The 22,397-nt window shown below is 42.7% G+C and overlaps 1 protein-coding gene across 4 annotated transcripts in view; it reads right to left on the minus strand.

The window, feature by feature from the left end:
• pank4 (pantothenate kinase 4 (inactive)) overlaps positions 1-21,530 on the minus strand; it is a 71,559-nt gene extending 50,029 nt beyond the window's left edge. The window contains exons 1-4 of one of the 4 annotated variants that reach the window (XM_080215426.1): positions 21,362-21,530; positions 7,293-7,375; positions 5,621-5,668; positions 5,311-5,519 (exon numbers count right to left, since the gene is read on the minus strand). In XM_080215426.1, the coding sequence (XP_080071552.1) occupies positions 5,311-5,519; positions 5,621-5,668; positions 7,293-7,375; positions 21,362-21,530 (509 nt within the window). Of the gene's footprint in view, positions 1-5,310; positions 5,520-5,620; positions 5,669-6,170; positions 6,280-7,292; positions 7,376-21,361 lie in introns of those variants that run through there. The other 3 variants (XM_080215428.1, XM_080215427.1, XM_080215430.1) reach the window with 3 other exon arrangements.
• Between the last annotated feature and the right edge of the window lie 867 nt (positions 21,531-22,397).

Here is a 22,397-nt window from a genome sequence, read left to right on the forward strand (position 1 = left end):
GCCCTGGATACTCAAGGAAAGGGTAGATGTCAGAACTTTCAGATCTGCTTCAGATATTTTTTCAGGAACATCAGCGAGTCCCACTTCCATAAGCATTTGGAATGATTTGTAATCAGATAATTTACTGTACTGCATAAAATCTAATTATACAATAGTCTAACCCTGGGAGTGCAACAGTAGGATTTCATTGTAACTAAAGTGGATGTCAGGTCTTGCACACGCCCTCATACACTTCTCCAATCTTTCCAAAGGCAGACTGAAACACTTTAGTGATACGATTGTAAAACTGAATGGCGGGGCAGGCTCGAAGGGCTAGATGGCCTACTCCCTCTCCTATTTCTTATGTTCTTATGAAAGAAGAAAAAAAAATCTTTATTTTAGGGCCAGCAACAGGGGAATAACAATAACATCTAATTTCTTTAGGTTTTTCACCATAACAGCCTAATATGACACTCACACAGAACTGGCAGTGACATTTTAATATTAATAAAACTTTTATGGCCTGATCAAATAAAGGAGCCTTGCTAAGAATTAAACCCAACAAAATGACAGATTACATTTCTTTTGCATACTTTAGTTTAATATATAACTAATGTCCAACTAAATCATTAAAGGCTCTAACTAAATGCTAGCTACTATCGAAGCAAGGATCCGTAAAAGAGTTCAAGATGAATATGTTAAAAAGTGTTTAGGTTTAGGTTCCTTTCCAAAGAGAAAAAATAATAAATTCACTTCAGGCACTAGGTCAATAACAAATTCCTATAATGCAGGAATAAAGAACATCTATATATTTCATTTATTTAACATCTTTCAAATCTTGCTAAAATTTGCTTTTCCAAACCCACACCAGTGGCATGATACCACTCCAGTCCTGCTTCCCCTTTAGATTTCATAGAGCGGGGAGGTTAACGTCACCTCCCTTGGCAAACTTGATGGTGGGGAGGGCATTTAATCAGGTGGACACCCTGCCACCTTCCCGTTACTGCCTCAATAAATCTTTGGCAGAAGGGTCGTGGATGGTCACATGGGAAGTCTGAAAAGCAAATGCTGTTGGAGTTTCTTGCAGGTTTCCTGGAGAGGTCCTTATTCAAAGGCACTCAGTGCTTGATTAAGGGACCTGGCATTGGGAATGCTGAGAGACAGACATCGCCCAGCTGCCGACTTCCCTCCCCATGACCCCCGCCAACCCAATCACTTAGTTGCGGCCTGGATCTCTCAGTGATCCTGAGCCTCAGGTGGGTGCAATACCAACAACCACCATCACCTCTACAGTGCAGCTCTCAAGCCATAAAGAGCTGCTTGACTCTGGCGGGGATCTCACTGCCACCCAGTTAAATATTTGACTGGCACTCAATGAAATGTGCCTTCCTGAAAAAGTATGTTGCTGGATCTCCAGCCAGTGGGCAAAGTCCTTTTTACCTACATTGAATTCCGCCCATAACAACATAAATTTCTCCATTACACTTAAAGACAAAATGCATAAAGAAACAATGGCCATCATTTGGAATATACACACACAGGAGTGAGTGATTGATAGAATGATAGGAGCATCTTAAATACCTGTGTATGAAATAAACTTGTGATTTGCTAAAAAAAAATAGACTTTGTGGGTTCAAAGGAAATCCACTTCTTAATTACAAACTATGCATTTCACTCCAGAATAGTATCATAGAAAAAACATTCAGATCCAAAAGCATACTGCTGCGTCACAGCGCCAGGGACCCGGGTTCAATTCCCAGCTTGTGTCACTGTCCAGTGGAGTTTGCACATTCTGCCTGTGTCTGTGTGGTTTTCCTCCCACAGTCCAAAGACGTGCAGGTTAGGTGGATCGGCCATGCTAAATTGCCCCTTAGTGTCTGGGGTACTAGCTAGGATGAATGCATGGGATTATGGGGATAGGGCCTGGGTGGGATTGTGGTCGGTGCAGACTTGAATGGCCTTCTTCTGCACTGAAGACTTATAGAATTCTATAGCAGTGACTAGTAATAAAAAAAACAGACACATTCAGCTGCACAATATACTAGTGGAACTCTGATACTATTGCTCACATTGAATCAGTGTTTTATATCAACAGAAGCTTTGCAGTATGTAACACAGAATGTATTATTTGCTGCGTATGACCTTATTCCCGTGTCCGATTATGGTTAAACAGTTGCTGAATGAGGTCACGAATTTAATAGTTCGTCAGGCTGTTGATGAATGCTTGAGCAGAATGGCCTGGCTTGGATTCTCTTTTACTTAAAAGGTGCAATTCCCAAAATCAGGCAGACGTGCTAGACATTCCAATTTGTGCGTTAATTTTCTTTAAACAGTGACAGCCAAAAAACCATTTAACACCATGACCCAGCAAACATCCTTCAGGCTCAGTTGAAGGATGTACTGCCTTATAAACAAAGAATCATTATATCATGCAAAGAGTAATGCTTTACTCTCCCACCAGAGTGCAGATGTGCATCACTTTAAGTAGGAATTTTAAAATAATGAAGGTGCTTGATAGGGTAGATGTAGGAAAAATATTTCCACTGGTGAAACAGACCAAAACTAGAGCCCATTAATACAAAATAACTACCTACAAACCCAGAAATTCAGGAAAAACTCATTTTACCCAGAGAGTAGTTACAATGCAGAAATCTTTATCACACATAGTAGTTCAGGCGAATAGCATGGATGCATTTTTAGGGGAAGCGAAATTAGTACCTGAGGGTAAAAGGAATAGAAGGATAGGGTTAGATGTATTAGGGTGGGAGGCATTTCATGTGGAGCATAAACATTGGCATGATTCAATGAGTCAAATCACCTGTTTCCATGCTGTACATTTTCTATATTATGTAAAGTTTAAACACTACTAGTTACGTACTGCAAATGTTAAAAAAAATCAGAAAGAAGTTGCTGCTGTTTAGAGACTACTGCCATCAATTTATAGACTGTTGCCATCATAGTTCCAGCATTTTGTGTTCCTGCATTTTGTGTTCCTGAAGAGTTCCTTTGTTTCTTCATACATTCATTTGAGATTTATTTGAGGTAAGACACACAGAAAATGCATATTTGATATACCAGTTTTAACCTACCTGTCAATCTCCTATGACGTTGTACACAAGGTTATCCTTACCCAGTCTGCCCCATATCGACTCAATCCACAGCAATGTGGTTGACTTTTAACTGCCCTGTGAAATGGCCTAGCAAGCTGCTCGCTTCAAGGGCAAAAAGGGATGGGCACCAAATGTTGGCCTTACCTGCATCCCATGAAAGAAAAAGTATAACCGTCAGGTGAAGCAGTTATATTGTGGGAAAATCAGATTAAACATAATTCTATTCCTTTTTCAAAGTTGTACTGCTCTTTGTATTTCCATTTCCAATTTCTATGTTCCCATTTACAATGGTATAGTAAATGACATAATGCAATTATACCCAATCATAAGTAGTGGTGCCTCAGCACAATTGTCAGGAGAGCGGTATTACAGCTGAATAAATTTGTTTAGATAATTTCCATTCTAAATACTAACTTATGGCTTGAGTTGGCTGGAAGTGCAAGTAGATCAAACTTATTTTAAAAGGTAAATAAAAATACAAGAAATACTTGTAGTTGAATTTTTATCCTTGCGGCAGCGGGTAGCAGGATTTGGGAAATTTCACAGCTCAGTCCATTGGCCTCAGGAGAAAGTGCCCGCAAAGATGGGATCTTCTTTGCGGGGGGATGGTTGTGAGCTGAAGTTGAGCTAGATGACTTGGGAAGGAATTCAGATGCAGTCACAGGGATTGCCAGGTGCTACTTAAAAGGCCCACCTCAATGCTGTGGGACTTCATTCCAATTATAATGAGAAAGGTCCTCTGACCCTCAACCCTCCAAACACTGCTGCTTTATCCCTCAACCCACTTCCCATGGCCCTCATGTCTGATGCAAGGTATGGTACCACCTATCCACTATGGCTCCTCACTCCAGTGCACAAACTCCCACATACCTCCCATGACTCCTCATGCCAATGTACGACTTGCACACACCCCCGGCTCCTCATGCCCTTCCATGTCAAGCTGTGGGAATTACAAGCCCATTCATCCACTATACACTCAATAGAACCAATGAACTCCATCGTGATAGCAGGTGTAAAGAAACAGTTGTAAATATTCGGTCACTGATAACTTCTTATTTTCTTTAAAAAATACTCCTTTTTATTATGAGCCATTAAAAGTGTCAATCATCCAGACCTGTTAAAGTATCAATGGTACAAACTGGCTATTTGAAATCTCTTCACCCTGTGTAAATAAACATTGTGCAACTGACAGCATAGATCAGAGAGCTAGAGCCATCAATCATATTGTTTTCCCTGGGGCTCAGGTGTTTCAACAGGACAGTGGATTTCTAGGCACTCAGCTAAACCTCAATGTATCCATTAGACATCCAGCAGACCATAACGCAGCAAAATCATGTAATTCATAACTGACAGTTTCAAAGGTGAAGTTTATCACCAGTCTAAAAGAGAGCACTTACCAACAAATATATGATTTACATCCCAATTTAAAAAATAACAATTTTACTGTGCATAATCCCAAGTATTAAACAGAAATGAAGTAAAGAATTTGCATTTGAACAGCACATTTCATGATTTCAAAATATCCCAATGGTCTTCACAGCCAGCAATGCAGTTTTGGATTAAGGATGGTCAATTTTATAATGTACAAAATGTAGCAGCTAATTTACACACAAGATTCCACAAATATAGATAAGAGCCAGATGCTCTGTCACAGGAAAGAAAGATTTGTTTAACGAGTGTGTGGTTCAACGTACCGTCACTGATTTCATTTGTTCTCACCAAAACTTTTCAAATTTATTCTTTCACGGGACATGGATGTTGTTTGGCAAGGCTAGCATTTGTTGCCCATTCCTAAATTGTTTTTAAAATTAGTGGCCTGCTCAGCCATTTAGGTTGGACAGTTGAGAAAAAAAACCTCATTGCTGTGGGTCTGGAGTCACACGTAGCCATGATGTGGAGATGCTGGCGTTGGACTGAAATCCTGAAATCCCACTCACCTGATGAAGGAGCAGCTCTTCGAAAGCGAGTGGCTTTTGCTACCAAATAAACCTGTTGGACTTTAACCTGATGTTGTGAGACTTCTTACTGTGTCACATGTAGGCCAGACCAAGTAAGGCTGACAGATTTCCTTCCCTAAAGGACATTAGTGAACCAGATTTTTTTTACAACAATTGTTTTATGGTCACCATTACTGAGTTTACTGGTATAGATGATTGGATTACTAGTCCAGTAACATTACCGCTGCACCACCCCTCTCCCCCTCAAGCACTCACTTACTTACTTTAGTCCCAGCTTCTTCTCAATCAGGTTCTTAAACTTGTGAGCACCACCTCCTGTGGCTTTAATCACTTTGGTCTCTGTGTTCACCAGATGCGCTTTGATGAAGTCCAGACATGTTTCTATATAAGCATTTTCAAATTTGACAAAATGAAGTCGGGCTGTGATCTCTTCCTGAACAGAGATCTCGTATAATGGTTCATCATCAGGAACCTTAGAAAAACACAAACAGAGCATCATAGTCTGAAATACAGGCTACGCAAAGGAAAAATTTCCAGGAGAAACATAACACAATTGAAACAACTAATATCTACCTCAATGGCATCCACTCTACTTGTCTCCAACGGATGCTCAGGTGTGTCCTATAAAGACTCAAAGTTTAAAATCAACCTTCCCAGTAAATACAAATGTCTTAAGAAGCTGGCAGTAATAAAGCTTGATGTTTTAGTTTAAGATGATTTCAGCAATGAAGTAATTCTGATAAGCGTTGCCCTATCCTAGCAGTATATGATTGAAATCAATTAGCAGGTAACAAAAGCACAAATAAGACTAAGCTGCTTGGATTTAGTGGACCAGGCTGTGAGGGCCTGGAAGCTACATTTTGGACTAGAAGTCATAGCTTGGATATCCATGTACGGCAAGATGTTTTTAAATGATCACCAAACAAAAAGTTCAAAATTTACACAAGATTCTAGTTATTTCATCAAAGCTGTCAGTTTTGGTTTTGATTTCCTATTCCTCGTTCATTACTATTGTATCTGTCACAATAGTTGCCTAGAATGAAAAAATAGAAGGATTAAAAAAGGAACATCTCAAATGAATTCTATTTAGCAGTCAATAATGTGAATCAGTTGACCTGCTTACCATCCATAGTGGGAACAAGTGCTTTTGGAAATAACTCTGTGGTGTGAGTTACAAAGACACTACTTTGGACGATGTTCTTCTATTGCATGCGGTGATGCTTCTGAATGTAAGCTCAAGAACCACTTTCACCAAGTTTCACAGGTACGCAGATAACACCCAGATCTAGCCCATCACCATCCCCCTCAAACCTCTCCGCTGCCTTTGTGTTGTCCGACATCCAATCCAGGAAGTGCTGCATTTAGAAACATAGAACCTAGGATTAGGAAGAGGCCATTTGGCCTTTCGAGCCTGCTCTGCCATTCATCATAATCATGGCTGATCGTCTGAAACAATAGCCTAATCCTACTTTCTACCAAAACAAAACCTAGAAGGCCAAAAGGCATCATTGTTCAACGGTCCATGTCACAAACTCCGTTCCCTAGCTACCAATTCTATCTCCATCCCTGCCCATTACCTCAGGCTGAACCGGATGCTTTGCAATCTTGATATCCTATCTGACCCTGAGCTGAGCTTCTATTCCAATCCATCAGCTCTTTCCACCTCTGTAACAGCACCAGTCTCCTGCTTCCGCCCTTGAAAACTCTCATGCATGCCTCTGTTAACTCTAGACTCGAATACTTCACTGCATCTCTGGCCAGCCTCCCATACTCCACCATCTGTAAACTTGAAACTGTCCAAAGCTCTACTGTCCGTTTTGCTGCTCACGCACTGTTCTTTGCATCTATCACCTCTAAGGTCTATAGACACTGTCCTATATTGGCTCTTGGTCAGGCAATGCCTCAATTTTAAAATGCTTGTGCTTGTTTTCAAATCCCTCTGTGGCCTCTTGTCCTTCTCTCTGTGATCTGCCCAGACCAATTACGTACCGAGGTATTTGTGCTCCTCTAATTCTGGCCTCCTCAGCATCCCTGATTTTAATCATTCCACCATTGAGGCCATGCCTCTTTGCCCATCTAAAACGCTTCTTCAAACCTAACTCATTGGTAACATTTTCAGCCATCTAATCACCTTATGTGTCTCAGTATCAAACTTCGCTTTATAACATTCTTGTTTGGGATGTTTTATTCTGTTATTATAGCTGCATGAATTTAAGTTGTTTTTATTGCTAGACATCATACTTACTTTGCCGTAATGATCGAAGGATCGTACTTTGGCGACCTTGTGTTGCACAGTTGAATAGTAGGCCAGCTTTGTCAAGGAGCCACCTGTTAACAAAAGACATTGTGCTGGTTCTTTAAATATGTGGCATAACAGCTCAGAAACTATAAAAGAAGAACAGCTTTAAAAACACGCAGCAGTGCTAACTCACTGTTGTCACTGAACATAAATGATTTGGTGTCAGTACACCAGAAAAAATTATATTTGTGTCAATATGATTCAAAGCAGTATGCTGTTCTGCTCAAACTGCTCCTATTTCCAATACCAGATGGGTTTGTAACAACTGGTAATTCAACTTGGGGGTTATCTTGGCTCAAAGTCTTGGGTGAAAAAAAAACTAAATTCATATGTTACCACTGAGTGTTCTGCACAGTTCAAAAAGCACAGCAAAGTCAACATCCTTCACTAAACTCCTAAGCACCAAGCTACATACTAACTCTTCACTTATTTTCATTTGGCTGCACCTGAAACAGAAACCTGCGGCTGCCAGATCCTTTCATCACTTTGTACTATACCTGTGTAATGTCATTCTCTGTTGGAGAAACAACAAAACGTAGCCCACAGTTTCTGTACCTGCAATATCCTCTCTCCAGTGGGAAATGCCTCCAGAAAATGGAGATGCAACCAGATTACCACCTGCTCCTACTGATAACACTACCAATCTGTTTCTGGCTCAAGAAATAGGAATTGCAAAGTAGGCAGTGCTCTAATGTTTTATATATAAGATATTTCCATTGTTTCTCACTCTATTTTTGATTCCCCCAGCCTAATATTTCTGCTGCAATGAGGTTGAGTTGTTACGGACCTCATTAGCGAGAACATCAGGGATTACTAGTCAACTGTTCTGGAAGTGTTGAATAAACACATGCAAAATGTGGCACAGAGGTTAGCACTGCTGCCTCACAGCACCAGGGACCCCGGTTTGATTCCCAGCTCAAATCACTGTCTGTGCAGGGTTTGCACGTTCTGTCTGTGACTGTGTGGGTTTCCTCTGGGTGCTCTGGTTCCCTCCCACTGTCTGAAAGATGTGCTGGTTAGGTGCATTTACCCAAACAAGCACCAGAGTGTGGCGACTAGGGGAATTTCACAATAACTTCACTGCAGTGTTAATGTAAGCCTTACTTGTGACTAATAAATAAACATTACATTACGATCAGGTGAGTGAAGGTTGCACTAATCTTAGTTCTGCTCCTTCTCAGTAATGTTCAATTAACTGCGCTCACCTTGATTTTTAAAGCACTTTGTCTTTGATTAATTTCGAGTTTAGCTAGTATGTTAAGTGAATAAAGCTCTTGGATCCACTCCATTGGGGAATTACTGGAAGAACATATCACAATCTTTCAGGTGCAAAACTGTTGTTCATTCACTACCACCTGAGCAACCAAGCTGATAAAACTCCTATCCTAAACTAAATTATAAGTGCAGGGAGGCAGAAGGATATTAACCAATCCCACCCATCCTGCAATGCACTCTCTCAGTTCCAAGGCCAGGCAGACAAACAACCTAATCTGCCAATGACCAGCTTTCCTGATCTCTCTACACCACTGGCTAGAAGCTGGTCTCTGCACACACTTCCCCGCCACAACTATTATCAAAAATTTGCCATGCTGAAAAATACAAACACGCAATTTAACTACCAATAGTTGGACAACGTTTTTTTACCCTGAAAAGAAATTCAAGTGACCATTCTTCATGTGTCAGCCTGAGTGGGGTTTTTGCACTTTAAATACATCTCCGCCAAGGTCAATCCTTGCCCATTTTGTTGCAAGTTTTAGTAAAAATCACTGGATAAAATCGTAGGTTGAGGTGGTGCCTCTTCCAAGTAGTACATACTACTGTGAATTGTATTTCATCCCTTGCCCACCATGGCTTAGATCATCCAACCCCGTAAAGACTAAAACTCAAATGTGGTTCTGTTGACTCATCTACTGTACAGAACATCTACTTGGATATGTAAATTAAGGCTAATTCTATTCCAGGGTTACCTCAGTTACTGTCCTGCAAAGTAACAATTTTACAGCACAGCATAAGGTCATTCAGCCCATCACACCAGGGTCAACTTTTTGTAAAAAAGCCACTTGATCAGTTCCAATTGTTTACCCCATTTAAAAAGGAAAAAATGCAATGATTTTGAAAGTTCTGAATTCTCCTTTGAAAGTCACTGTTGTATCTGCTTCCACCACTCTTTCAGGCAAAAGGCTGTGTAAAGAAAACTATGCTCATCGGCCCTCCAATTCTTTTGCGAATTGTCTTAAAACTGGTGTTGTTTGCTTTCCCAACACCCCCCCCACCAATAGAAGGTTCCCCCTTATCCACGCTTATCAACACCCCTTGCAATTTAGATCCACCTTTAATTATTTTGCAGCCCACACCGACAAGGTGGTTATCTCTGGATTACTACCTGAACTGCGTGCAGATGGGCGTAGGGTAGATAGGATTAAAGAGATGAATGGGTGGCTCAGGGATTGGTGTGGGAGGAATAGTTTTGAATTTATGGGGCATTGGCACCAGTATTGGGGCAAGTGGGACCTGTTCAGATGGGATGGTGTTGGTCTGAACCACGCTGGGACCAGAGTCCTGGCGAATCATATAACTAGGACTGTAGATAGGACTTTAAACTAATTGTGTGTGTGTGTGTGTGTGTGTGTGTGTGTGTGTGTGTGTGTGCGCGCGCACGCGCGCGCGCAAGGGTAGGTGAAATTACAGTGTCTAAAGTAAAAGAGAGGGTACAGATACGGGAAGAGGTCAAGGATGTCCCAATAATACAGGGAGTAGGGGGCATGAGAAAGGTTGGTAGCATTCCTTCAAATAGGGTACAGATAAAGGCTGGGACAAAAACACTTTATCTGAATGCACGAAGCATTCAGAACAAAGTAAATGAGCTGGTGGCGCAGATCAGCACAAATGGATATGATCTGGTGGCCATTACGGAAACGTGGTTGCAGGGTGACAGGGACTGGGAGCTGAATGTCCAGGGGTATCAAGTGTTTAGGAAGGATAGACAGGAGGAAAAGGGGGGAGGGGTAGCTCTGTTGATTAAGGATAGTATCAGGGTGGTAGTAAGGGAAGATATAGGCGCCAAAGATCAAAACGTGGAATCGTTGTGGGTGGAGATAAGGAACAGCAAGGGGAGGAAGACGCTGGTGAGTGTGGTCTATAGGCCCCCAAACAATGACCTGGAGGTGGGGCGGGCTATAAACACACAAATAAATGATGTGTGCAGAAATGGAACGGCGATAATTATGGGGGATTTCAATCTACATATTGATTGGTCGACCCATGTTGGACGCGGTGGGCTTGAGGAAGAGTTCTTGGAATGCTGCCGGGATAGTTTCCTTGAACAGTGTGTGATGGAGCTGACGAGGCAGCGAGCTATCTTAGATCTGGTGTTATGTAATGAGGCAGGTAAAATTAGGGACCTTGTTGTGAGGGATCCTCGTGGGAAGAGTGATCATTGTATGGTGGAGTTTTTGACGCAGATGGAGAATGAGAAAGTAGGATCCCGGACCTGTGTCCTCTGTTTGAACAGAGGGGAGTACGATAGGATGAGAGAGGAATTGGCAAATGTAGATTGGGGGCGCAGATTGGTCGGTAGGACTGCTGAGGAACAGTGGAGGATCTTTAAGGAGATCTTTCTTGGTGCTCAGCAGAAATTTATTCCGATGGTAAAGGAGGATTGTAGGAGTAGAGATAATCAGCTGTGGTTAACGAAGGAGATAAAGGAGTATTAAATTAAAAACTGATGGGTTTAGAGTGGCTAAAAGTAGTGGGCGAGTAGAGGATTGGGAGAGGTTTAAAAATCAACAAAGAATGACGAAGAAGTTGATAAAGAAAGGAAGGATAGACTACGAAGCTAAACTAGTGCTAAATATAAAAAAGGATAGTAAGAGCTTTTATAAATATATAAAGAGGAGGAGGCTGGCTAGGGTGAATGTTGGATCCTTAGAGGATGAGAGGGGGGATTTAGTGGGGGGGTGAGGAAATGGCTGAGGCCTTAAATAGGTTTTTTGCTTCGGTCTTCACGGAGGATGACGTGAATAGTTTGCCGGGTATTAAAGATAGAAGGATGGTAGGAGTTGAGGGCCTGAATGAGATCACTGTCACTAGAGAGGTAGTGCTCGACAGACTAGTGGGACTGATGGTGGACAAGTCCCCAGGACCGGATGGAATGCATCCAAGGGTTCTGAAGGAAGTGGCGGAGGTGATAGCGGATGCCTTAGTGATTATTTTCCAAACCTCGCTGGATTCCGGGGAAGTGCCGGAAGATTGGAAAACTGCTAATTTACGCCGCTGTTTAAAAAGGATAGCAGGCAAAAGGCAGGGAATTATAGGCCGGTTAGTTTAACGTCTGTTGTAGGAAAAATGCTTGAATCCGTCATCAAAGAAGAAATAGCGAGGCATCTTGAGAAGAATTGTTTGATAGAGCAGACGCAGCACGGATTCGTTAAGGGGAAGTCGTGTCTGATGAATTTATTGGAATTCTATGAGGATGTGTCTAGTGCGGTGGACGGAGGGGAACCAGTGGATGTGGTGTTTCTCGATTTTCAGAAGGCATTTGATAAGGTGCCGCACAGAAGGTTGTTACAAAAGGTTTGGGGGCATGGAGTTGGGATAAGGTGTTAGCGTGGACAGAGGATTGGCTGTCAAATAGGAGGCAGAGAGTAGGTGTCAATGGGTGCTATTCGGATTGGCGGTTGGTGACTAGTGGAGTGCCCCAGGGATCAGTGCTGGGGCCTCAGCTATTTACCATTTATATAGATGATCTGGAGGAGGGAACCGAGTGTAGGGTGTCAAAATTTGCTGATGACACAAAGATCAGTGGAAAAGCAAATTGTGTGGAGGGTGTAGAAAGTCTGCAGAGGGATCTAGATAGGCTGAGCAAGTGGGCGAGGACCTGGCAGATGGAATACACTGTTGGCAAGTGTGAGGTTATCCACTTTGGCAGGAATAATACTAGGAGGGACTACTATTTAAAGGGCGAAAAGCTGCAGCATGCTACGGTGCAGAGGGACCTGGGGGTCCTTGTGCATGAGTCGCAAAAACCCAGCCTACATGTGCAGCAGGTGATCAGGAAGGCAAATGGGATGCTGGCCTTCATAGCGAGGGGGATTGAATATAAAAGTAGGGAGGTCTTGCTGCAACCGTACAGGGCACTGGTGAGGCCGCAGCTGGAGTACTGTGTGCAGTTTTGGTCGCCGCACTTGCACAAGGATATTTTGGCCTTGGAGGGAGTGCAGAGGAGGTTCACTAGGCGGATACTGGAGTTGAGGGGGTTGAACTATGAAGAGAGGCTGAATAGACTGGGCTTGTACTCGTTGGAGTTTAGAAGGATGAGGGGTGATCTTATTGAGACATATAAGATGATAAAGGGGATGGATAGGGTAGAGGTGGAGAGGTTCTTCCCGCTCAGAAAGGACAGCAGGACTAGAGGGCACAGCCTCAAGATAAGGGGGGAGCGCAGTTTAGAATGGAGTTGAGGAGGAACTTCTTCACTCAAAGGATGGTGAATCTCTGGAATTCTCTGCCCGTTGAAGTGGTGGCTACCTCGCTAAATATATTTAAGACGTGGGTAGATAGGTTTTTGGTAGGCAAGGGGATTAAGGGTTATGGGGAGAGGGTGGGAAAGTGGAACTGAGCCACTTCAGATCAGCCATGATCTTATTGAATGGTGGGGCAGGCTCGAGGGGCTAGATGGCCTACTCCTGCTCCTATTTCTTACGTTCTTATGTTCACACCCATTTTCTCAAGTCTCTTCACATTCCTGAAGTCCCTCTTCCTTAATGTAATACAGTAAAGTAGGACATTTCTATCTCCAAGTTCAATTGGTAAACTATCTTCCAGTTGGTAGCTCAGGAAGGAACTGAAGCAGGAAGTGCAACCTTGTCACTCTTAATTGCACATCAGCTGAACAATGACTCCCTTTAACCAAATATTAAACCAACAATCACAGCTAAGTCCAAATTTGAAGCCAACATCCATACATTCTAGAAGAGGTCACTGGGTAGCAATGAGACAATATTTTTTTCTTGCCAATCTCAGGAGAAGGAAGGAAGCCAAATATCCCACCCAACCTTTGCCTCAGCTAAGATTAAATAATTCAGACTAAGGTGCCCAAGTCTGGGACATGTCTAGTTGGTAACTCTCCGTACCCATGCGATGTAATGCAATTACACATTGAATAATCGGGAGACCTATTTGTGTGTCTCTTATGATGCTATCTTTGTACACACTACATATTTTAAAATTTACTAGTCGCAGACTTTTACAGATCATAATGAATAGCAGAGCAGACTCAAAGTGCTGAACCTCCTGCTCCAGTTATTTTTATTAGTGTCAAAAGTAGGCTTCCACCATTTCATTGCAATAAAGTTGCCTTGAAAATCCTCTAGTCGCTACACTCCAGTGCAAATTTGGGTACACTGAGGGAGAATTTAGCACAGCCAATGCACCTGACCAGCACATCTTTCGGACTGTGGGAGGAAACCCACGGAGACACAGGGAGAATGTGCAGATTCCACACAGACAGTCAAACCTAGGTCCCCGATGCTGTATGGCAGCAGTGCTAACCACTGTGCCATCCATTCTATGAAAGGTGCCGTGTCAGCTCTTTGAAAGATCACTCCAAACAGTCCAATTCACCATAGTCCTGAACATTATCGAAGGAAAAAAAAGCATTTTCTCCAGCACTAGACTCCTCCAATCATCATCTGCTCTGCCTGTGACGGAGACGATAGGTCACACTTTGGACTCCTCAGTCACCTGACAACTCATTTTTAATGTGGAAGCATCCTCGACTCTGAGGGACTGCTGAAGTAGGAACTCAGCACAATAAGCACTGATCTAAACCAACCTGAAGGACATACTTCTTGAAGCCTGTAAAGACCATAGTTAACAAACAAAAACACAAACCATGGAAAAGTTGAGCACCATTACTGCAATCTCATTGCAATCTCTTTAATTCTTTCATTGAAAATACAGTACCTTACACTTATTTATCATGGTGAAATAGAAAACAGAGCTGTATTTATGTAGGATCTCATTACATTTCACGTGTTATTCAATACCTCCAATCACAAAACATACGAAACAGGAGGATTACAACATATGGCCCAAAGCCTGCTCTGCCAGTCAATAAGATCGTGGTTGAACTGATACGGCCTTAATGCCATTTTCCTGGCTGCTCCCTCAAATCCTCTATCAATCTAAAATCTGTTTAACACATCCTTAAGCATACTCAATAATCCAACCTCTCCTGCTCACTGAGGGGGAAGAGAAACTCAGCCATCTAGACAAACTCAGCCATCTAGACAAAATCATTTTGCACCCATCAAGATTCCACAAAAATAGCAGTACATTGAAGAGTTAATCAACCTGTTTTTAGCTGAGGTCAGAACGTTGTTGCCCGTTCTCCCTCAAAGGTTTTGGGAGAACTTTAAGCTTTCATCCACAACAACAGAGCCCAGCAGATAGCTTGGTTCAACATTTCATCCAGAGGACCTTGCCACCAACAATGTGGCACTCCCTCAACAGTGCAATGGAATTATGCCTCAATTGCGTGCTCAATCACTAGAGCAGGTCTTCAACCTACAACCAGTAACTCTGAAAGGAGAATTGTACCAGCCATACAAAGCAGGCAGAGAAAAGGAAGACAAAAATGACGAGAAATCACGTAAAAACTGAACGTGCTAGAAATGTACGGCTGGTCATCAATGAGGAAATTATAAGTGTTTACCTGTTGTGCTAAATGCCACACTTGAAACATCACTACCTGTCTTTTCTCTTCACAGATGCTGACTTGACTAACAAATTGTATACCTCCCACAAGTTCCACTTTCACATTGATAAATCTACATCAAGAAAACAAGTGACCAACTTAATCCTTAAATATTTACCAAAGGCACCCATTCTATTGTGCCATGCATACTCAGGTCAATAAATGCTATTTCCAAAAGATTTCCTTAATTTTCTTTCATCTATATATAAGCAACTATATATCGGTAGCCACACAGTCGGACCAGAATGATGAACATACAAGGATTTTAAATTATTTTACACAAACTTGCCAACAAAGGTTTTTAAATTCACAATATAGACTGAGTCATTGGAATTCAACCACCTCTCCCACCACAGACTCAGAGCAGACGAGGGTCCGACAACAGGAATTTCCGTTGACCTCGGGAGGGAATTTCCGGTCTCGCTCAAGCGAGGCCGTAAAATCCCTCCCTTAATATTATAATACTACCTCTGTACTTTTTTTAAGGAAAATCAGCATATTGCTGAATCAAATTGCTCACTGCAAAATTGTCCATTCTGCCAATACATATACAATGGGAGCAGTCAACTTTATGGATTGCTGTTGAGTTGTCTTCCTATAGCAGGCAAGGCTTCTAATGGCTTCATGTCTGATTATCTCTTTTGAGTTGGCAATGGGCAATACATGCATGACTTCCTAACTAATTAATCATTTCCTAAAGGAGAACATTCAACAATTATAACTGACTGGGAAAATGCTTTATAACTATCTTTATAATTTATACGGGCAAAGATTACTCAGATAACTGTCAGATACAGGTGCAAAAAAGGCAGGAAAAGTTGGATCTTATAGAATCCCTTCAGTGTAGAAGAAGACCATTTGACCCATCAAATCTGCACCAACTCTTCAACAGCACCTATCCCAGGCCAACCCTCCCCACCCTATCCCCATAACCTCACACATTTACCATGGCTTATCCCCATAATCTACATATCTTGGGACACTGAGGGGCAATTTAGCATAGCCAATCCACCTAACCTGCACATCTTTGGACTGTGGGAAGAAACTGCAGCTCCTGGAGGAAACCCATGTAGACACAGGGAGAATGTGCAAGCTTCACACTGACAGTGGCCCAAGGCTGGAATCGAACCTGGGTCCCTGATGCTGTTAGGCAGCAGCGCTAACTACTGGGCAGTCCTTTTGAAGACAAGATATAAATAAATCAGGCTAAAATGCAATGAATTTTCCTACGATGTTCATTGTCTATTCCTTTTTTGCAAAAAGCACCAATTTCAGTTTCCCCGATGAAGCAGGTGGACAAGACAATGAGCACCTTAGCCACGAACAAAAAGATATTTGGTCTCTCAGGTGCACTGAGTTACATCACCTCAGCCAGGCTAGCAGTAGTCCATTATCTTTGGCATTGACTATCCTAGATCAAGAGGAAAAAGAGAGAGAGAAAAGATACATCGCTGGAGTTTTCTCTTTTGAATGCTTTCCAGGAATACCAGCTGTCCAATAGTCTGGTCAACACTGAGCATCTAATTTCATGACAGAGTAATTGGCACCAGTGGAAACATGTCTCAGCAGAGTCAAGTGTCTTTGTGGAAGAAAGAAGGTCACTAAGATTGCCAAGAAAAAAAACATTTTCTTTGCATTCCTAAGTCAGAATTCTACTTGTATGTCCTTAAGTGAAAGCAAGAAGTAACAATAAGTATGTGAAAATGGTCCTATCACAAATGGAACCAAGGATAAATACATTGCAATTTTAAAGTGACTACAAAATAATTTATATACACACTTCACAGAAGCAATTATTGCACAAACCACACAAGGAGAAATGAGGCCAAATGACCAAAGGTTAGGTCACAGCTAGGTTTAAGGAGTGTGTTGAATGAAGAGAGATAGGTAGAGAAGCAAAGGTTTAAGGAGGTTATTCTCCAGCTTAAGGTTACAGAGACGTGATTTCAAGCAGATCATAGCTGGGAATTAAATATTCAGAGATGTGACTTTTCATAAGAGCAAGAAGGAAGGAAAAGAGGTGGGGTAGTTTTGTTAGTACAAAATAGAATAAAGTACGATAGCAAGAAATGATCTTGGATCAGAAGATGTAGAATCCAAATGGGTGGAGGTATGAAATAAGAAGGGAATGACACTGGTAGAAATAGTCCATAGGCCCCCTAACAGTAACTGTACCATAGGATGGAGAATAAATCAGGAAATGGCAGAGCAGCTAAACAAATACATAGTGGAAGACACTGAATACATCCCAAAATTTAAAATAATGGGGCAAAAAATGGGGGAGAAAATAACAATCACCAGAGAAAATGTACTGGGGATATTAATGGAGCTGATGGCTTGCATCCAGGATATTGAAGTAACTACAGAAATAGTGGTGCACTGTAATCTTCCAGGGATCTTAAATTCTGAAAAAAATCACAAAGTATTTGAAAACTGCCAATGCAACACCTTTATTCAAAAAGAGGAGGGAGACTGAAAACAAGTAACAGCTTCACTGGGAAAATATTAGACAGTACACTATAAAGGATGTAATAGCAGAGCATTTAGAAATGCATAATTAAATCAAGCAGAGTTGGCATGGCTTCATGAAGGGGAAATCACGCCTTACAAACTTATTAGAATTCCTTGAGGTGGTAATGAGCAGGATAGATAAAGGAAACCAACAGATGTAATATATACTTGGATTTCCAAAAAAGTGTTCAGTAAGGTACCATACACAAAAGGTCACTTAATAAGATAAGAGCCCATGGTGTTGGGAAAAGTATATTAGCATGGATACTGGATTGGCTAACTGACAGGAGACAAAGAGAGTTGGAATTAGAGGTGCACTTTCAGTGTGGCAATGTCTAACTAGTGGAGTGCCACAGGGATCCGTACCGGGGCCACAATTATTTACAATATACATTAATGACTTGGACAAGGGAAGTGAATATACTATTGTCAATAAGAACATAAGAACATAAGAAATAGGAGCAGGAGTAGGCCATCTAGCCCTTCGAGCCTGCCCCGCCATTCAATAAGATCATGGCTGATCTGTCGTGGCTCAGTTCCACCTTCCCACCCTCTCCCCATAACCCTTAATCCCCTCTCTTATCAAAAACCCATCAACCCGCGTCTTAAAAATATTTAGCGAGGCAGCCTCCACCACTTCAACGGGCAGAGAATTCCAGAGATTCACCACCCTTTCAGTGAAGAAGTTCCTCCTCAACTCCGTTCTAAACCGCCCCCCCTTTATCTTGAGGCTGTGCCCCCTAGTCCTACTGTCTTTTTTGAGCGGGAAGAGTCTCTCCACCTCTATCCTATCCATCCCATTCATCATCTTATACGTCTCAATGAGATCTCCCCTCATTCTTCTAAACTCCAACGAGTACAAGCCTAGTTTATTCAGCCTCTCCTCATAGCTCAACCCCCTCAACTCCGGTATCAGCCTAGTAAACCTCCTCTGCACTCCCTCCAAGGCCAAAATATCTTTGCGCAGGTGCGGCGCCCAAAACTGCACACAGTACTCCAGCTGCGGCCTCACCAATGCCCTATACAGCTGCAGAAAGACCTCCCTACTTTTATATTCAATCTCCCTCGCTACGAAGTTTGCGGGTGACACAAAAATAGGTGGGAAGTCAAGTGGTGAGGATGACAGTCTACATAGGGATATAGGCAGGTTAAGTGAGTGGGCAACAGCTCGGCAAATGGAATAAACGTTGGAAAATGTTAAGTTATGCACTTTGGTAGGAAGAATAATGGAGTTCAGAGTTATTTAAAGGAGAAAGACAGCAGAAAGCTGCAGCACAGAGGATTTGGGGGTCCTTGTGCATAAATCATAAAAGCTAGCATGCAAGTTCAGTACGTAATTGTGAACGCAAATGGATTTTTGGCCTTTATTTCAAAGGGAATTGAGTATAAAAATAGGGAAGTCTTGCTAAAGATAAACAAGGCACTAGTTAGACCACACCTTCAATACTACGAACAGGTTTGGTTTGCTTATTTAAGGAAAGATATATTGGCATTAAAAAGGCAGTCATGATGTGGAGATGCTGGCGTTGGACTGGGGTAAACACAGTAAGAAGTCTCACAGCACCAGGTTAAAATCCAGCTGGTTTATTTGGTAGCAAACACCACCAGCTTTCGGGGCTCTGCCCCTTCATCAGGTCAGTGGGGAGTTCTGTTCACAAACAGGGCATACAAAGGCACACACTCAGTTTACAGAATACTGATTAGAATGCGAGTCTTTACAGCTAATCAAGTCTTAAATGTGCAGACAATGTCAGCAGAGATAGCATTAAACATAGGTTAAAGAGATGTGTATTATCTCCAGACAAGGCAGTAAGTGAGATTTTGCAAGCCCAGGCAAGTCATGGGGGTTATAAACAGTGTGACATGAACCCAAGATCCCAGGGCTCATGTGTGCAGAACCTGGCTGTCAGTCTCTGCTCAGCGATTCTGCGCTGTCGCATGTCATGAAGGCCACCTTGAAGAATGCTTACCTGAAGATCAGAGGCTGAACGCCATGAAGTGTTCGCCAACAGGGAGAGAACATTCTTGCGTGGTGATTGTCTAGTGGTGTTCATTCATCTGAGGCATGGGATGTTGGGGAGACCATGCAGACGCAACGACAATGGATAAATGAACACCGCTCAACAATCACCAGGCAATGAATACCTTCAAGACTTGATTAGCCATAAAGACTTGCATTTTAATCAGTATTCTGTAAGCTGAATGTGTGCCTTTATATGCCCTGTTTGTGATCAGAACTCCCCACTCACCTGACAAAGGGGCAGAACACCAAAAGCTAGTGGTGTTTGCTACCAAATAAACCTTTTGGACTTTAACCTGGTGTTGTGAGGCTTCTTACTGTATTAAAAAGGCAGTCCAGAGAAGGGTCACTAGCTTGATCCTGGATATGAAGGGATTTTGCAAGGAGACATTAAACAGATTGAGCCTGCACTCATTACAGTTTAAAAGATTGAAAGGGAATTTATTGAGGCATATAGGATTTTCAGGGGCCTTGACGGGGTAGATGCTGAGAGGATGTTTCCTCTTTAGGCGAATGTAGGACCAGGGGGCATAATCTCAGAGTAAGGGGTCACCCAACGAAGACAGAGGTGAGGAAGAATTTCTTCACTCAGAGGGTAGTGAACCTGTGGAATTCTTTCCCACTGAGAACTGTGTCTGAGTTAAGTGTATTAAGATAGACAGATTTTTAATCAGCAAGGAAATCAAGGATTAGGGGGATATGGCAGGAAAGTGGAGTTGAGGATATCAGTTCAGCCATGATCATATTGAATGGCAAAGCAGACTCGAAGGGCCAAATGGTCTACTTCTGGCCCTTTGATTTATGGTCTAAAGATCAAGACAGCTGGAGGCAAGGCCAGAAATGGCTAGGCAAAGAAAATCTGCAAAACACAAGAGGCCCAATTTGAAGGAATGCAGAAATCTTGAAGGATTGTAAATCTGGGGGCAGTTACAGAAATACACAAAGAGGGTGAGGCAATGGATGGGTTTGAAGACAAGAATTAAAATATGAAAATTGTGGCATGGCTGGACTGGAAGCCAAAATAGGTCATCAAGCTCAGGGGTAATGGTTGAACAGGACTTGACAGGAAACCTGCGGAGAGCATGCTGGGCACCCAAGAGAGTGGCTCTGACAAAGGGTCATCCTGATGTTGGCTCTATTCTCTCTCCAGATGCTGTCAGATCTGCTGAGATTTTCCAACATTTTCTGCTTTTGTTTCAGATTCCAGTATTCACAGTATTTTGCCTTGAACGTTGGAATAGTCAAGTCTAGAGATGAACGTTGAAGGTGCTCTGTCAAGGCAACTGTTAATTTACTGGTGCCACACTGGCTTACATTAACATAGCAATGAAGTTACTATGAAAATCCCCTAGCATGGCGGGGGGGGGGGGGGGGGGGGGTTTTCCTTGATGAATAACAGCTGTGTGCTGAAGGTTGATCGATCCGGCAGCCTACACTTACTTCACTAGCTCAGTGAACACCTGTACAGGTTTGTACACTCTGTGCCAAGGCTGTTGTCACAACGATAGCTGACGGGAGTTGTAGTTCTACTGCCCGCGCCTTTGAACGTCCACTACTCATGGCCGCCCGCGCCCAGAACTACTACTCCCAGCGTACCCCGCCAGCGGCCGCACATGCGCATCGCACTCCGCCCACATCCCCAATGCTCTCAGGCCAAAACAGTTCCCTGCCCCGATCATCAACCCAGCTCTCACTCCCCAACACCACCACGCCTATCTCTCTGCCCACCGATGTCAATGGCGAAACTCTTGGCATTCTCCAGGTTGCGGAAAATCTCGTCCGGCGGCAGCGTGATGCTTTTGTCCAGGCCGTCCCGCGCAGAGCGGGACGTTCGCACACCCCCAGCCGCCTTCGTGCAATCCGCCGCCATTACCGTTCCCACAGCACCCTGCGTCATACGTAAGCTTTGCGCCATACGCAATCGCGCAACACGCAATGCAAGACCATTACGTCATCTGAGCAATTCTCATGAATGAAGTGGCGGAAACTTGACTGATACAAAGACGTGCAGCTTAGGGTGCATTGGCTATGCTAAGTTCATCCTCAGTGAACCCAAACGGTGTGGCGGCTAGGGGATTTTCACAGGAAGTTCATTGCAGTGTTAATGTAAACCTACTTGTGACAATAATAAAAATAAACTTTCACCAACTTGGCTGACCATGTGCTGTACCAATTAACGTTTTGTTTCTTTAAAGTTTATTCATTAGTGTCACAAGTAGGTTTGCACCAACACTGCAGTGAAGTTACTGTGACAATCCCCTAGCCACCACACTCCAGCACCTGTTCAGGTACACTGAGGGAGAATTTAGCATGGCTAATGCATCTAACCAGCACATCCTTCAGACTGTGGGAGGAAACCGAAGCATGCGGAGGAAACCCATGGAGACACGGAGAGAACATTTGATTTGACTTATCGTCACATGTATTATCATACAGTGAAAAGTATTATTTCTTGTGTGCTGTACAGGCAAAACACTCCATTCATAGAGAAGGAAACAAGAGAATGCAGAATGTAGTATTACAGTCATAGCTAGAGTGTCGAGAAAGATCAACTTAATGCAAGACAGGTCCATTCAAAAGTCTGACAGCGGCAGGAAAGAAGAAGCCGTTCTTGAGTTGGTTGACGCGTGACCTCAGACTTTTGTATCTTTTTCTCCAAGAAAGAAGGTGGAAGCGAGAATATCCGGGATGCATGGGGTCCTTAATTATGCTGGCTGCTTTGCTGAGGCAGAGGGAAGAGTAGACAGAGTCAATGGATGGGAAG

Source organism: Carcharhinus amblyrhynchos, chromosome 30 (assembly GCF_965287045.1).
Source record: "Carcharhinus amblyrhynchos chromosome 30, sCarAmb.v2.hapA, whole genome shotgun sequence".
Lineage (NCBI taxonomy): Eukaryota > Metazoa > Chordata > Chondrichthyes > Carcharhiniformes > Carcharhinidae > Carcharhinus > Carcharhinus amblyrhynchos.